This window comes from Podarcis tiliguerta (genome assembly GCF_965153285.1).
Source record: "Podarcis tiliguerta genome assembly, chromosome: 17".
Lineage (NCBI taxonomy): Eukaryota > Metazoa > Chordata > Lepidosauria > Squamata > Lacertidae > Podarcis > Podarcis tiliguerta.
In genome coordinates, this window is record NC_139550.1 from 7,243,923 (window position 1) to 7,261,638 (window position 17,716).

General features: G+C 44.8%; 1 protein-coding gene across 4 annotated transcripts in view; it reads right to left on the minus strand.

The window, feature by feature from the left end:
- Positions 1-1,702: 1,702 nt before the first annotated feature.
- TBC1D2 (TBC1 domain family member 2) overlaps positions 1,703-17,716 on the minus strand; it is a 30,036-nt gene continuing 14,022 nt past the window's right edge. For 2 of the 4 annotated variants that reach the window (XM_083419643.1, XM_083419644.1), the window contains 9 exons: positions 16,132-16,304; positions 13,728-14,114; positions 12,557-12,667; positions 11,895-12,079; positions 10,671-11,147; positions 8,669-8,789; positions 7,618-7,803; positions 7,286-7,407; positions 1,703-5,206 (listed from right to left, as the gene is read on the minus strand). In XM_083419643.1, coding sequence (XP_083275769.1) covers positions 5,005-5,206; positions 7,286-7,407; positions 7,618-7,803; positions 8,669-8,789; positions 10,671-11,147; positions 11,895-12,079; positions 12,557-12,667; positions 13,728-14,114; positions 16,132-16,304 — 1,964 coding nt within the window. In that variant the 3' untranslated portion in view covers positions 1,703-5,004. The remainder of the gene's footprint in view (positions 5,207-7,285; positions 7,408-7,617; positions 7,804-8,668; positions 8,790-10,670; positions 11,148-11,894; positions 12,080-12,556; positions 12,668-13,727; positions 14,115-16,131; positions 16,305-17,716) is intronic. The other 2 variants (XM_083419642.1, XM_083419645.1) reach the window with 1 other exon arrangement.

The window sequence follows — 17,716 nt, forward strand, 5'->3', positions numbered from 1 at the left end:
AAACTTTTTTTTAAAAAAGAAAGGAATCTGGGTGTGCTCAGAAGTCTGCAAGTCTGTGGGACATTCCAAATCTCTTAAACATGGTCAACAGATAAGGATCAACAAGAAGCGCTATACCAGACCAGAGACTGAACGCAATCTGGAAAGATCCAGGCATTGAGAAAAATAGCAGAAATAAAATTTCATGGACTGCAACTTCCACCCAGTCAGTGCATATGGAGGAGACCAGGATGTTGTGTGTATTACAGCTGCAAAACTGTAGAAGACAGAGCCCTGTGCTTGAGTCACTATTTTGGTGAAAGGTCATCAGCTGCATAAATACGGTTTTGAGTACCTCCTTGAGATTTACTGAGAGCTGAAGGGTGGCTAAATGTTTTAAAACTTCAACACTGGAAGGCAAAGTCTCTCCCCACCTCCTTCCCCAGTTGTACAGTGGGCAGAGGACTCGACTCAACTGGCAGCACATGAGGAGTTGACCTTCCATACAGGGGTGCCCCTAGAGGTTGGCCCCCACCAAGGGTGCAGGCTCAGGGGGGCAGAAAAATTGTACTACTCAACTTGGGCTTGGAGTGGCTAGGAGCCTGCACGCTCCCAAGGGTGCTCCAGGAGGCTGGGCGATGCATGCAGGCTCCTGGAGAGGGACGAAAGAGGGAGCAGGTAAGAGTTGTAGGAGGAAAAAGGAGGGGAAGGGAAGGCATGAGGCGGGAGTTGGTAATGCAGGTGAGCTGTGCATAAGCAAGCTGCCAGCTAGCTCTGCCGAGGCTCTTTTTATTAGCAGAAGAAGAAGAGAAGAAGAGTTTGGATTTGATATCCCGCCTTTCACTCCCTTTAAGGAGTCTCAAAGCGGCTAACATTCCCTTCCTCCCCCACAACAAACACTCTGTGAGGTGAGTGGGGCTGAGAGACTTCAAAGAAGTGTGACTGGCCCAAGGTCACTCAGCAGCTGCATGTGGAGGAGCGGAGACGCGAACCCGGTTCCCCAAATTACGAGACTACCGCTCTTAACCACTACACCACACTGGCTCAATATGCAAAACCAGTCAGATACATTTTGGACTGTGACCTTTACACATCTTCCAATCCCGAGATCGTGGGGGTGGTACAAAGTTATTTTGGCACCTGTTTCCACCACGTCACTTTCCCCTTGCACGATGTATGACGAAGGAGACAAAGGTCACAGACAGGGCATGGCAGACCACTTGTCTGAGGGTGGAAGTGTGCTCCACACCCAAAGGTCACGCGGTCAGACAGCTGAGGCTTGTCTGCGGGTGGAAGTGTGTTCGACACCCAGTGGTCAAGACAGGCAGACAGATGGACCAATGGAGGAGAAGCAGAGCAGACCCCGATGACCACGAAGGAAGTCATTGGCGGAGCACGAAAGGCGACAAAAGCAAACTTTTAGCGTTTCTAATCCATGGTGTCTCCCAGCTCTGGAGGCACCAATACAGCACCTTGCCAAGGGCGCGAGAGAGCCTAGGTACATCTCTGCTTCCATAAACACAAGAAAGATGGGCAACTGTCTGAAATCTGGTCTCTTTATACAGATCTGTTTGCCTGAATGTCTCAGATACAAATACTTTTCGATAGTCAGCTTGCACATTCAGCTTCCAGTCACATACCCCAGCTCTTTTTCCAGACAATATCCTGATATCACTGATGGCAGAGTGGAAAGCAGAAAAAGAAACAGAGAATGCAGATCCCCTCTTGCTCAATCATCTCCCTTTATTTCTCCCCTGTGGAGCTTACATGAAGCAGCATGTACGTGACAGTGCAGATAAGAACGACCAATATATATTCTTCATCAGTAACATAAAAGGTAGAGGCCGCGGAATCTGTTGTTCGAGTACAAGTTAGCAGCCAATTCAGTGCGAAGGAAAAATGCTTCCAGGAATATTACAGTACTAAGGCAAAGATTACTCACTTTAAGACAGATGTAAAGCTCTTCTTTAGCTAGCACCTTTGGCAACAACCCTGGATGTTTACAGGGAGCAAAAGCTTCCCTGCGCCTCTTTTTTTAAAAACACGTTAGATAATGTTGTCAAAGCACACTGGAAATCCATGAGTATATAAAGGCTAACCTGAGAGGATGAGAGAAACATGAGACTAGCTTTCTGGTGAAGTCCAGTCCTCAGTTGACAGTTAAAAAGAAGTTAAAAGCAAAGAAAGAAATTAAAAGCAGGGAAAGACCTTACATACCTGCTATTGGCCTGAGCTGCAGAGTTGGGTTATGGTCTGCTTTGGTGTAAAGCAGGGTTGGCGGCCCTGGGATTCAGAGGCTGAAATCAGCCCTTTGGGTCTCTGTCTGACCCTCAGGAATCACCTCAGGCCTTAGCACCCCTGTTGTGTACCCTCTAGAGTTTTCACCTGGCTAAAATGTGTCCCTGAACTCCAATAATGCTTCTTGCTTACCTGGATAAGAGAGGATGAGCAAGTGTGTGCTGAAGCAATCTCTTCTGTGCAAAGTTCAAATTAACACTAGTTGCTCCGCCCATTTTATCACGGCCATGCGGCCCCTGAAAGGTTGCCTCGCAAGTCAATGTGGCCCTCTAGCAGGAACAGTTTTCCCAACCCCTTGTATAAAGAATTCCTTGAGGCTAGGAGCTCTAGCACTGGCCTAAAATGGCCTCAATCAAAAGCAACCTTGCTCTAATTCAGCTTTTATATTATTATTATTATTATTATTATTATTATTATTATTATGTGTATACTGCCCTTTATCCGTAGATCTCAGGGCAGTTCACAACATAAAATTACAATATAAAAAACACAAAACACAAAATAAAAACAGGAACAAAAACAAACCATAATCACTCCTCCCATAACACATTTAAATGGGCATTAGATGTCAGTCAACCCAAAGCCTGGATGAAGAGGAATGTTTTTGCTGGACCCTAAAGGGGTATAATGAAGGCGCCAGGCAAACCACCCTGGGGAGGAGCCACTGCAGAAAAGGCCCCCAGACCTCTTGCAGAGAAGACACATGAAGAAGGGCCTCAGGTGATGATCTCAAGGTCCAAGTAGGCTCATGTGTTGAGATGTGGTCCTTGAAACTTGGTTTCAACTCGCAACCTGCCAATTTGGAACTGCATATGACCAGCTTCCCAGCAAAGACTGGCAGGATTGACTGGGAAATGCACTAGATAAAAGCGATTTGTGAACCCTGAATCTTTCAGGAGGCCTAGGCCCCCAGGAAACACTGGGAATTGGCATGGAATCCCATTTGGAGTCAAAAGGAAACACATCAACAATAAATACATAAAGTCAGTGCATTCAAAATGGCGCAGGGGAAGAGTAAATAGGTGCAAAATGAATGTGAAAGGAAAAAGGAAATGAGGGACATAACCAGGGCTTTCTTTTTCCAGCCAAAAGTCACCGAAACTCAGTTTTGGCACCTCTCAGGTGGGCCCCATTGCCATTCTAAGAGAATGAGGGAGGTGTTCAAACATTTAAAACACATTCTCTCCAAAGAATCCTAGAAACTGTAGTTTGTCAAGGGCTGTATAAATTTTAGCTCTGTGAGAGGTAAACTACAATTTCCAGGATTCTTTCTTTGGGGGGGGGGGGGCTTTAAATGTATGCTTTCACAGGGAGTGGGGGGAATGAATAGCAGATGGACCTGCCCCATCTATCATAACAGTTAGAATCCTGAGACCAGCAAGATAATTTTTTTGCAATACGTCAAGAGAATGCCCTTTCCTGGAATGCTTAATTTACCTTTTAAAGGTAAAGGGACCCCTGACCATTAGGTCCAGTCGTGACCGACTCTGGGGTTGCGGCGCTCATCTCGCTTTATTGGCCAAGGGAGCCGGCGTACATCTTCCGGGTCATGTGGCCAGCATGACTAAGCCGCTTTTGGCGAACCAGAGCAGCGCACGGAAATGCCGTTTACCTTCCCGCCGGAGCGGTACCTATTTATCATTTTATCTACTTGCACTTTAAAGTGCTTTTGAATTTCTAGGTTGGCAGGAGCAGGGACCAAGCAACGGGAGCTCACCCTGTCGCGGGGATTCGAACCGCCGACCTTCTGATCAGCAAGCCCTAGGCTCTGTGGTTTAACCCAGAGCGCCACCCGCGTCCCTATAATCTACCTTTTACTAACCTGTAAAGAAATAGTCTGTACACACTCAAGTTTCACTGTTGCTTCAACACAAGGAATTCCACTTCTTGGCATTTTTTGGCTGGTGTGGCACTCCTACATAGATTTATTGTAAACTGACTTCTACTGGTGAGCACCTAATGTAGAGCCACACTAAGTACATGCATTTGGGAGTGGGGGTTGAGAGAAGATGTGAAATATCCGAAAACTCATGGACAGGGTGCTAAGCAAACATGAGAATATCCCCTCTAAGCGGGCTGATCAGGAATCCTGTCCAGCAAGTGATTTTTGGTAGTTTCTGTGTACGTGCATGTATGTACCACATCGCCAATTCCTTACAAAACCAGAAAAGCAGAAGGAAAAGAATTTCACATAGAGTTTAGTGTGTGAAATGTATATGGAAATCAACTCCAAATCCGCTGATTAGCACATCCAGTCAGGGACATTTATCTGAGTGTGTGTATGTATGCACAGACATATGACTGGTCCTCATGAGGAGACCACCAGAAGGTAGTTAAGTGCTGGTACTTCACTAGCTTGTTGTCTCAGGTATTTAATTTGTATCTGTGAGTACAGAAACCACATAGGCCCAGAGTGATGGATTGTGGGTTGGGGAATGGGGACAGACCTCTAAATTGAGATCTACAATACCTGATGTTATCCAAAAAGGGAAGCAAACAGTAGAGATTTTCTGGTGCGGTGACTTATTGGAAATATTGTACACCACACACCACGTCAAGAAAAGGCCTTAGTGAGAAACAAGGCTTCCAAAGTACATGATTTCTTTCCAATTCACTTGAAGACAATCCAGTGCATCTTTGCTCATGGGTAGCTAGTGTTAACACTTTTTTGTTTCCAAAGTAGTGAAAATTTATGTTTGAAGGCCAGCTGTGAGGAGGAAACTGGAGTTACATATCTTCTTCATCCTCACTCACGGCTCCATTCGAGTTGCTGGCATCATGTTCTGCCTGTTCCTTCATGTACTCGACTTTTATCTGCTCCAGTTCTTTCATCTCAGACTCCAGTTTTAACCTGTACACTCGGCGCCGATTTTGTAAAACTTTCATGGGAAATGGGTTCATGTCACTGAAGGCGATGTTCATCAGCTTCCTGGAAGAGGGCAAGCATATGAGCCAGAATTTTTAAAGGTAGCTTGGACTAAGTAGACATTGAAGAGAGACTTGTGGGAATTCTACATGCTCTTTTGGCTTCCCGCACACAGGATTTCTGAAAGAGGTTTGTCTTCCAGAGACAGAAACTGTCACCCAGGGATCAAAGCTCTGGGTCTTCTCTGCACCAGGCCCTCATATTTCAGGCCACATAAGATTAGAAACACCCTTAGATGCAGCTCTGTGCCAGACCAATTTACTGGTTCTCTGCACTACTGTTCTAAAACAGTGTTTCAAAATTTACTACTGGTACTTTCCACAATTATTTTTCTGCTAAGGAAGGAACCTCTCTTCAGTACAGAAGATTCTGGGGAATGTTTTAGGGTGAGCACATAGCCAAGTCTACTGGACTAAATTACAGGGCTGCCCCAAGTAATTTGGCTGTCTGAAGTCATGGTCAAAATGTTGCTCCTTTTATGTACTGGATTTGCAGTGGATTCTTAAACACTGGCAATGGGACAGCATCCTACACTACTCCTAAGGCTCATTTAGGGGAACAAGGCAGGCTATAGGCAGTGCCGGATTTATGTATAAGCTAAATAAGCTATAGCTTAGGGCCCCACTCTCTTGGGGGCCCCCCAAAAAATTAAAGGAAAATAACCTGGATGTACATTTCCAAAATATAAGATAAAAAACAAATAAAATAAAACCTACATACAGCAACAGTGTGTTGTGTTGTGTAGGCTCCTATGATGTAAGTAATGGGCCCCGCCTGCTAGCCCTCTCCCTAAACTATCACATATAAAGGGCCCCATTACCTTCAGTAGCTTAGGGCCTCATCAAACCTAAATCCGGCCATGGGGTTCACACAGCTCTGTTTTCTAGTACTTCACAGGTGCCCTGACCCCCCAGAAACCTCAGCTTGAGGTATCAGCCTTACTATGCCTAATGGTAGGGCCGAGCCGGGCTGCCACCTTCTGTGAAATGAGAATGCAATCTAGAACACACCCAAAACTACCCAGAGGCTAAGCATTACAGAGGGAAAATGAGTTTTAGAAGGACATCTGTCCTTCAGGAAAACTGGTCAACCATTACTGATCTGCTCATTAAACACTCTTGATAAGCTTTCCGAAGAACCCCAGGATTTCCTGGAATAAGGGATTATTATATACAATAACATGGACCTATGTTTTAGATGTGCAGGTTATATTTGACGGTGATCAATGAAACTATCAAATACATGGCACACACGTTCAAGAAGAGGCAGGATTCACCTCAGAGCCCAAGGGTATATATAAGCAGGTATACTTTTAAAGGAGTATTTGTTCAGTTTCAGTGTTGCCTCAGCCATTATTTTCACACACCGCATCACGTGGAAGCCACTTCCCTGTGGTGCTGCCCCACACAACTGGAGTGTGAACATTTCCCCATCTGATCAGCACCTCATATGCAGTGTTGCACATCAGTATGAGGGAAATGTCTCCAGCATGTCTCTGTGTGTGAGAGAAAAAGGTTTCACTTTAGCCCTAATCTAGGTGTATTTGGCTTGGTTCGTAGCTTCTGGTTTGCCTCAGATAAACATGGCGTCAATGCTATTCATCATCATCAACAACAACTTTATTGCACTAGCCAAAGGCCATGGCATCATTCACAAAGGAAACAAAAAGACAACAATAACCATAAACACCATAAAAACATCAGGGACTGCGAATACAATGAACCACGGTCACATCTCCTAGAAATTATTTGTTGTATATGATGTAATAGCAGGGGATTCTCAGATAGAATGTGCCAGCTTAAATGTCCGAATCACTTTTGCAATTGACCGCTATTTTATCTAGTTCTTTTCTCCTAATCTCTCCTCATCAGTATCACTCAGCAGCCATTTCACCCTTTCCGCCCTGTTTGAGTGTGTTCCATTCGTAAGCAGGAGTTTTATAAATCTGTCTCTTGCTATTGCTTATTCCTGATCTGTGCCTGCCTCAATCCCAGTTTTTGAATTTTACCAGTTCTCTGAATGACAAACTATCACCTGACAACCCCAATCCCCATCCCAAACACTTCCTGAAATCATCCTTACCTGCCATCACAGATGGTTTTGGTAAAAAAACGCATGTACTGGTAAATTTCCAGGCTGTCCTGGATCCTCAGTATCGCTTCTTCGTTGTATTTAAATATTGCCAGAGCGTAACGGAATATCACCTGGGATAAAGAAAAACATGGCTGACAGGGGGAAGTCATAGGAGGGATGCAGTCATAGCCACACAGACGATAAAGGTAATGTCACTGAGGCAGGAAGGTACAGGTTCAATAGAAGCCTGTCCTAAATGCCTGCTTGCTAAAACATCTCTGCGGAGACTGATATATGAAGTGAGAAGGGATAGGAGAGATAGGAGGCAGGGATACTCTTACCTTTGTCCCTTCATAGAGAAAGGCATCCCATACCCTGAAGAGGATATCGCTAACAAGACTGTCTACAAATACAACCAAGAACCAATTGAAGGTCACCAGGCCCAAGTCGATTCGGTGCTGCTCCAGATGAGCTGCCAGCCTGGGAAGCTTCTCTGACAAGAAATCTTTAAAGACTCTTTGATCCACCTGGATTCAGCAAAACATCAATAAGAACCAATAACCATATTTGAAAGGATGCTTTATCAGCACCTTCTCAGACTCCTCCAAAATCCACAGGGGTTAATTGCACTCGTAAACACCTGACCGATCTAACAAAATCAAAACTTTCGACTTGCAGCACAATACAGTTATAGGGATACACACACAAGCTATGGTTATACTTTCTGCAGTGGAGGCAGAACCAAGAGAATGAGCACAAAATCTGCTTCCAAAGCTTCCCCATTCTGATATTGTGGTTACAAAATGATTTGTGTGTGTGTGTGTGTGTGGCCCTCCAAAGCCCGCTCCCTTTGGTCATTTTTTTCTTAAGTGTGTCTGTGTCTGTGTGTGTGTGTGTGTGTGTTACTGACTCTCCCATAGGTCTCTTCTGTGATACCAAAAGGGGTTTTTTGCACTCCCCCCTAAAAAAATAACCTTTAAAAAACAGGTAATCCCACGGTACTGATGATCACATTGGTATGAGCTACAATTGAATGGTTTGGGTGTAACTTTATGCCAAACTAGTTTGGCTTTGCATTATGTCCAAATTAGGCCACAGTGAAGAAGAAATTAATTAGTTTTAAGGACAATTTGATTCTGGACATCATGCAAACCACTGGATTAGGTGTGAAGTTCCATTATTTTGTTAAGTAATCAACTGCCTAGTTTAACATGAATCGCAGAACGATGTAAGCCAGGCCTGTGCCAGCACCTATGTGAAGTGCGTTGGAATTTTTCCTCTAGAAGCACCACTTCCATTTTAAGAATATGCAATCCTTTTAAAACAACCCATTTTCCTTTCACCCATGACTATCCTATTGTATGGCTTGGTGGGGGGTCCCAGACTACTTACTTGTGAGCCTATTAGTGTGTTGCTATAATAATCTGAAGGCATCAGGTTTTCAGTGATATGAACTAGGCACCAGAAAGCGATTTCCTCTTCCTCTAGAACCAGTAGTGAAATGGCTGCCAATCTGGGATGAATAAAGAGACATCACTGTTAAGGAAAGCAGGCAACATTGGCAGGCAGTTCTTACAGCTACGGTCCGTCAAGCTGGAAAATTCCCACAAGAGGAAAATGGCGAAGAAGCAGGAAGTTTATTCTGAAACATAACACTACATGTGGTAAATAGGCAGCCCACTTGTTAATGTAACTATAAAGGAGGTGCCATAGTAGCTGCCATAGTAGCTGGGGATGGAGCTTGCATGCCTTGTGTCGATCAAATCAGCCACGTTGCCTGGGGACTCGCCTTTGCTCAGCGCTTCCCAGCGGAGAGGTGATGGTGGTTTTCCTTGCTGCATCCCCTTTGCCGGGTTGCTGCGCTGTGGGAACCACCACTTGAGGCTTTGTTTGGCTGATGGTTGACTAAAATCCCTTATTTTGGCTGCTGATCCCTTCTTTTCGAGGCTACTGGTCCCTTATTTTCAAATCTGTAAGTTGACAGCTATGGTTCTGAACAGAGGAGAGATACAAATAGCTTCTCTCAACAAGTGAGTGCAGAGTAAGCTGAGGTAGGTGCCTTCCCCCCATTGACTGAGGGTAGCTGGCGGGGCAGCGTGGCGGTGGCAGTGCCCACATCATTTCTGTCTCAGTCTCTCTTTCAGATGCAGCAGCCATTTTGTGTTATGCCACACGCTCCAAGGCAGCCATTTTCTCACTGGTGACCATGATACTCTCTCAACATTCCCAATATGGCCATGGCCCCTGGGCCCAAAAAAAGGTTGGCAACCTTTGAGTAAGAGCAGCCCATCTTTTCAGCAGCACAGGTGCAAATAGGCACAAGAAAACATTTGGTTGTTTGGATGGTTTCATGTACGCCTATAGCTTTGTCAGAACACAGCAGTTCCAGCTGGAGTCATTGTCAAATGCATCTCATGACAAATTTTTCACATTATACTTAGATTCTATAGGGAAGTTTTTAATGTTTGGTGTTTTAGCATGTTTTTAATATTGTGTTGGGAGCTACTCAGAGTGGCTGGGGCAATCTGGTCAGAAGGGGGTGTTAGTGGGTTGTTTTTATTTTGATACTATATATTTTGGTTTGTATGTTGATCTTGTTCTGTGGACTACCCTGAGACTTCTGGGTATAGGTAAAGGTAAAGGGACCCCTGACCATTAGGTCCAGTTAAGGCCAACTCTGCGGTTGTGGCGCTCATCTTGCTTTATTGGCCGAGGGACCAAGTGTACAGCTTCCGGGTCATGTGGCCAGCATGACTAAGCTGCTTCTGGTGAACCAGAGCAGCGCACGGAAACACCCTTTACCTTCCCGCCAGAGCGGTACCTATTTATCTACTTGCACTTTGATGTACTTTTGAACTGCTAGGTTGGCAGGAGCAGGGACCGAGCAACGGGAGCTCACCCCGTCATGGGGATTCAAACTGCCGACCTTCTGATCAGCAAGTCCTAGGCTCTGTGGTTTAACCCACAGCGCCACCCGTGTCTGGGTATAGGGCGGTATATAAATTCAATTAAATAATAATAATAAAAATAATAATATTTTAAAAATACAGTGCTATCTTGGTTCTCGAATTTAATCTGTTCTGGGAGTCCATTCGACTCCCGAAACGGTTCAAAAGCCAAGGCGTGGCTTCCAATTGGCTGCAGGGGCTTCCTGCAGCCAATTGGAAACCATGTTGGACGTTTGGCTTCCAAAAAACGTTCGCAAACCGGAACACTCACTTCCGGGTTTGCGGCATTCAGGAGCCGATTTGTTCAGGAGCCACGCCGTTCGAGTACCAAGGTACCACTGTAAATTATTATTATTATACCACTGTAAATTATTATTATTACTGACCCTAATATTTGTTGCAAACAAAGAGTTTAAGAAGGTCAGCAATGAGCTAGCACCCTTTACCTGTTCAGTCCCTGGCAATAGCCTATGGTGGGATTTTGCAGAGAGAATGCAAGCAAAATCCTTCGGAGTTTGGGAAGAAGCTGGGAAGCGGGTGAGTTGAAGTGCCTGTTGTTGGTGAGCGTGCGAGGCAGATCCAGTTCAATCTGTCGGGAAGCTGGGGGCTCAGAGGCTTCACACTTCTTGAGCAAGCTTTGGTAATGGCCTGGAGAACGAACGTGCTGTACCCGCCGGCTCACAATCCATCTCCACACTCGTTGGCGGTGGTCTATTGGGACGCCACAGCGCAGCAGGCTCTTCAGCTCCGAGGAGGGAGCTAGTTCCCCAAGATTATTCCACCGGTCAGAGAGAGTTTTCTCCATGGCATCCTGGTTCAGGAGGTTACTGGATTTGATCTCCAGAGCTTGGATTTTTGCCAGAAGCTTCCAGTCTGCAGCTTCGTACTCAGGGATTGTCATAAACCCATAGTCATCATACTGGCTGAACGGGGAAAAGAGAAGAATATGGGAAAAACATCAAGTTCTAGAGCTGTCCAATTAAAAATGTATCTTGCCAAAGATCTTAATGTAGGTGCCTTTCTGACAATAAAAAAGTAAGCTAATGTACAGTTTAAGAATACCATATTTTTTGCTCTATAAGACTCACTTTTTCTCTCCTAAAAAGTAAGGGGAAATGTGTGTGCGTCTTATGGAGCGAAGTCAGGCTGCGCAGCTATCCCAGAAGCCAGAACAGCAAGAGGGATTGCTGCTTTCACTGCGCAGCGATCCCTCTTGCTGTTCTGGCTTCTGAGATTCAGAATATTTTTTTTCTTGTTTTCCTCCTCCAAAAACTAGGTGCGTCTTGTGGTCTGGCGCGTCTTATAGAGCGAAAAATACGGTAATATAAAATGCTACCACTGACTGTTTGAAGGAAAAACCAGCTCATATTTTCTTTTGCCTTTCTCTACTACAGTAGCACACCAAAATCAAAGGTAACCTCTTAATGTAAGCGAGTCTACCCTCACCTCGCAACCCCACAAGCGAAAATGTGCCTTTGTGGATTAAAAATAGGATTATCAAATAAAGCTTTATCTGATAATCTGCCAATGACAGCTCACTGACAGTAAGAATATAAGGATTGTCTGATGAATCAGACCAATCTAGACCAGCATCATATCCCAGAAACAGCAAGCCTGGTGAAAATAAAAGAGCGCTGCATCTATTTTAAACACACACACACAGCCATTACTTGATTGGGCTCAGATGTACAGGGATCACTGCTTCCTCCTTCACACCCCACTGAAGTGCTTCCTGGATAAGGCCCTTCAGCATTTCCACATGTTCACTGGCGAAGTCCGGTAGGCCTTGTAGCTTCCGCAGAATCATCAGGTACTTGCTCTCAATCTGGCAGTTGTGGGCTTGCAGACGGGCACACTGGAATTTTAAAAAGCATAAAAATGTGTTGCGGTCAGAATATGACCATGGCTTTCCGTTGTCGTGTTATGCTCAGAAGTAGCCACAAGCAACCTAATGTCGGACAGCTGAGGTTGGCTCCTAGAAAGCTGGAGAGCATCACAGGCAAACACACAGAGAACCAACACAAAGATCCACACCTCACATTCAACACACATTTAAAGCACCTTGACTCCTCTCTCACCCCCAAATTCTGGGAATTCTCAGAGTGGTTTAAGAGCCAATCCCTCTTCCCAGGGAACTCTGGGAATTGTAGCTCTGCGAAGGGAGAGGAATAGGGGTCTCCTAAAAATTATCAGCACTTTCAACAAGCTACAGTTCTTTGGGGGAAAGCTATAGCTGTTTTAAAGTGGTATAATACTGTTATACAGTAGATGTATAGTGCAGATGGGGCCTAAAGCACAAACGCTGGACTTTTAAAAATACTTTGCTTTTTACCTTCATCAGTAGGGTCTTCTCTTTCTGCGCTACCGTGCTCCAGATTTTAGTAACCTGGTGGATTTCGCAGTTCAGAAATTGGTTCTGAATCTTGTATGCTTCTAAGTCATCCTGGCAAAAAGACAAGAGAAGATACGTAGAAAATAACCTGTCGGCACAACTGTAATTTGTACACCCAAGAAATTTGTTGGGTTTATTGTTATGTACTGAAGTTCTCACCCTGGGCCAGCAGGGGGATACTGTAGATAGTTATGCAAATAAGGGATCGAAAGTGACGTTCAGTGATTGGATAGTTTTAGAAAGTTGTTACAGTTACGTTGTACTGGAGCTCTATATAAGGAGGCTGACTGAACACTTCAGTTCAGTTCTGTTCTGGCCTGTGAATAAACAAGAGCTGTTTGAAGAACCGCTGTGTCATCTGATATGTTCACCCACAACTTAACATTTATGAATTGGCAAATGGTGTCTGACAGAAAGATAGGGGCAAGCTGTGTTGTTGTTGGACTCTTTCCATGGCTCCTCAAACAGGCCAAGGGCATTGGTGACAAAAAGCAACAGAAAGTCCTATTTTGTAGACAGATAGGAAACATCACATTCACAGAGATAACCAGAACACTGTCTTCTAAGTGTAGTCATCTCGAACCTGGTGCGCTCCAGATGTTGAGGGCTCCTTTGGGATGAAGGAGCACAGTGATTTATTTTTTTAAAGGAAACTGAATCCTCTGCTCAATATCATATTCTGGGCTGTTTCTTAAAGGAGCTCCTATGGTACCGTGGTGCACACAGACTTGCCACAAAAATAAAAAAGAGGTATAGAACGATGGGATAACATATCACCAAGGTGCAACTGTGGAAGGAGTGAGGTCATAATCATCACCTCCTACTGTACCCTGGCCAAAGCATTTTGCCACCAGAGATGGTGCCCCTTCCCAGGTACGGAAACTGAAGAGACTAGCAGTTAAATTTTCCTTCAACACCAGGGATGGGATAGTACCTGAATCATCAGGACAGATAAGGGCCCTCAGGACAGCTTGTGTAGCAACAGACAAGGGGACTAAAGAGGCATTTACCTCTTGTGTTTACTGTTGTGCCATCCCCAACACATTTGCTCCCCAAGGCTCTGCCCAATGGTAGGGCCGGCCCTGCCATTGCACCATTTGCCTCAGAGTACCTTCAGATGTTCGATCTCTTCCTGCTGCTTGTACAAGGTCTCCATGGGAATGGTGTCTGCCTCCCCAACAGAGTCAGGCATGTCTCGGGCAAGTTGTTCCGTCAGCTTCAGGATGACTTGTTGCTTGGCCTGGTTTTTGTCCATCAGGAGCTGCACGTGGGCCTTCAGCTCCCCGATGTGCTCGTCCTTCAAAGCCAGGCCCTGCTCCAGCTCCTTTTTCTCCATCTCCAGCGCTTCAACCTGTTTATTCAGCTCGGCAATCTGCCTCACTTTGTGCCGCACCAGCTCCAGCCTATCCTCCTCCTTTGCTGTGACCAGGTACCTGCAAGACTCCCGCTTCTCCTGTTGGGCTGCCTCCAGGGCTTTGTGGAGAAGCTTAACCAGTTCCTGTAAAAGTAAACATGGGGGGGGGGGACCCTTAATTTTCTAAAGGCAGCTTTATAAGTCATACTCTGAACAACTTGGAGGAAGCGCAGGATTCCAGAGTGATCCAACATACCGTATTTTTCGCTCTATAAGACGCACCAGACCACAAGAAGCACCTAGTTTTTGGAGGAGGAAAACAAGGAAAAAAATATTCTGAATCTCAGAAGCCAGAACAGCAAGAGGGATCGCTGCACAGCGAAAGCAGCAATCCCTCTTGCTGTTCTGGCTTCTGGGATAGTTGCGCAGCCTGCATTCGCTCCATAAGATGCACACACATTTCCCCTTACTTTTTAGGGGGGGGGAAGTGAGTCTTATAGAGCAAAAAATACGGTACATTTCTGTATCTGGAAAGGAACAAAGAATGATGCATTTCTATCATATGAGGATGAGCTAATTTTCCATTCCAACTATAATTAGTGAGGACAATAAGCCACAATGATTCTTCAGATACAGTTCTGGAGGAAATTCCCAAGATTCAGAGAGTTGATGCTGTGCCGATATTCTAGAAGCAGAAATGAGGCGTTAACCACAGGCTAGTTAAATTTACATTGATCCTGCACAAAATGATAAAAATCATAATCTTTGAATTAAGAAGTTGAATAATTTACCAGTAAAAATGAAATGTATAAGAAAAGTGTTTTCTTAGTGTGTTTTTTTTAAAAAAACAACCCTCAGGTGTATAATCATGTTTAAATTGGCAAGACTTAGATACCAAATATGGCCGCCACCAGCCTTCCATAAAACAATCAGATTTTTGTTCCTCCGAGAATTCAACTTATTTTAGAAACCTTTTGACGGCCTCACCATGAAAAAAACCTAAGAGCACCGTTAGAGAATCAGCTATTTTATTTCATAATAGCTTAGATGTTCTAACTTCAGTTTCCCCCCAAAATATCAGGAACAACGTTGTCCTTCAGCGGTTGAACAGGAAATGCAGTTTTCAGCGGGGAGTCTTTATCGCAGGCTGATGCAATCACTCAGTCTGTGACCCACTGTTAGGCTTGTGTAGGATGGTGCCTCTGTGAGTTACTAGAGAGAAATCGGTTCTTCAAAAGCTATACTGGCAGTTATCCCTCTTAGGTGTAACTCTGAACAACTCCCCAGTACCTGGGCACAACCACACAAGTATTCCAACCATTTCCCAACCTTGGTTCCACAACCATCCCTCTACCACAACCTAGTAAAGAGGAAACACACTATAGCTCTAGAATGACCCTTTGTTAGGGAACTGCCATCAGAGCTGGAGGCGGAGAGAAGGCTCCAGAGGGATGCCGGAGAGGGTCCCAGTAGGGAGAGAGGTAGCCCATCCGCTGGGGAAGGAAATCAGCGTAACACCAGTGGAGAAGGGGGGCAGATGGGGGAATCGGAGAGGTGGCTCCAGGACTCCTCGCCGGAGACCAGCGGAGAGGGCACGGGTACTCCGCTGCCCACACCCACTTTGCGCAGAAGACTTCTGCGCAGGCAGAGTAGGAGGAGACTGGGCGTCAAACAGCTTCTATGCTGGAAGAGGTTTAAGAAACGCCCACTGACGGATTCTGCCAGCGACTGAGGCAGCCACAGAACTTGAGGCTGTCCAGACAAGAAGGGTTCAACCAGGCAACCTAGCCAGGAGTAACGGCAACTTACGCACGAGCAACCCCTAAAACCATTACACCCTTCTACCAGAGCCCAGAAAAAAAGGCAAATTAGAATCTGGACTTGGACACAGTATTTAGATGCGAAAAGAGAAGATGGGTGTGTTTCCTTTCATAATACCTTTCTAGAATGCAGCGTTCGCCAACATGGTGCCCTCCAGATGTTTCAGACTACAGCTCTCATCAGCCAGCACATGTTTGGTCCCGTTCTTCTCTTGCCAACAACAGTAATACATGAGGCACCTTCTTCTACAATATTGTGTCCAGATCAAAAGGCAATTAAGCACATTTCCCCATAGATCAAAATGGTATGGTGACTCCATCCATACCAAGGGCGGAATTACCTTCTGAGCTTTGACATCCTCTTCAAGGACCAGAATTTGGTGCTGAAGAGAAGCTGTTCTCCCATCTCTTGCCCCTTCAGCAAAACAACGCAAACTCTTGCTTTCCTTTTTGTCTTTTCTAACCAAAGGTGGTTTTAGCCTTGACTTTGGATCCTTCTGCGTCTCTGTTTCGCCTGAGGAAGAAAAGAACATAGGACACTTTCCTGCTTTCAAGTGGTGGCACAGATTGTTTTGATCTGTGATTACCATTTATTCTAATGGTGGTATTGACTGGCAACTTGTGTGTATTTGCAATAGCAAGGTGAGGTGGGTGAGTGAGTGAGAAACAGCTATATGGACAAAATTTGAGTGAAAGGGAAAGCAGGGTTCGATATTAGACAAGGCTTGTTTTACTTCTAATGAGTATATAAGCAGCACTTCTCGCCAGCAGACTGGAGGTAGGAAGAAGGGCCCGATCCATGCATTCTAGGTCTAGAAAATCCAATACAGTGGTACCTTGGTTCTCAAATTTAATCCGTTCCGGAAGTCCGTTCCAAAACCAAAGCGTTCCAAAACCAAGGCACGCTTTCCCATAGAAAGTAATGCAAAACGGATTAATCCGTTCCAGACTTTTAAAAACAACCCCTAAAACAGCAATTAGCAAGAATTTTACTATCGAACAAGGCCACTGATCCATAACATGAAAGCAATAATCAGTGTACTGTACTATAAAATAAATAAGACAACATTGTAGATGAGAATTTTATTATTATTATTATTATTTTACCCAGACTGATGATAGTCTTTGTTTGGATAGAGGGCTTTTATCCATTTCGGCAGTCATACAACCAATCAGTAGCTGAACTGGATTCCACACAGTCACAAAAACAAATTAACCAAAAAAGCCTCAAAAACAAAAAAGGAAAATAGCAAAAACAAAAGTGCCAAACTTAATCCATTCTGGAAGCCCATTAGACTTCTGGAATGTTCGAAAACCAAGGCGCAGCTTCTGATTGGTGCAGGCACCCCAGAAACAATAGCCGACAGCTGCATGGGCCGTTTGGCTTATGAAAAATGTTCGAAAACTGGAACACTTACTTCCAGGTTTTCGGCATTTGGGAACTAAGGCGTTTGAGTACCGAGGTACCACTGTACTCCATACTGGGCCCAGAATTCACACAGCAAGGTATTATATAAATTTGAGTCGGAGGTCCCCCCCCCACACACATCTGAAAGTTGTACATTTGATTCTATGGGTGTATCTTAGCATGTGCAAACGTTTTTGCAAGTTTGTGCTATCATGGGTCTATGCCCAGGTTACCTAGAAATGCTTAATTAAACCCTGATATTTACTCAGACTAAATCCCAGAGGCTTCAATGAAGGCTTTTGTGCTCACTTTCCCCAGTTTCTCCCTCACAGCTGTGCAGAATAGCCAGTGTCGGATTAATGCATAAGCTAAACAAGCCATAGCTTGTGGCCCCACTTTTTTGCCCCCCCCCAAAAAAAAAATTAAAGGGGGGGAAACTGGATGTACATTTCCAAAATATAAGATAAAAAACAAATGAAATAAAAACTACATACAGCACCAGTGTTTTGTGTTGTGTA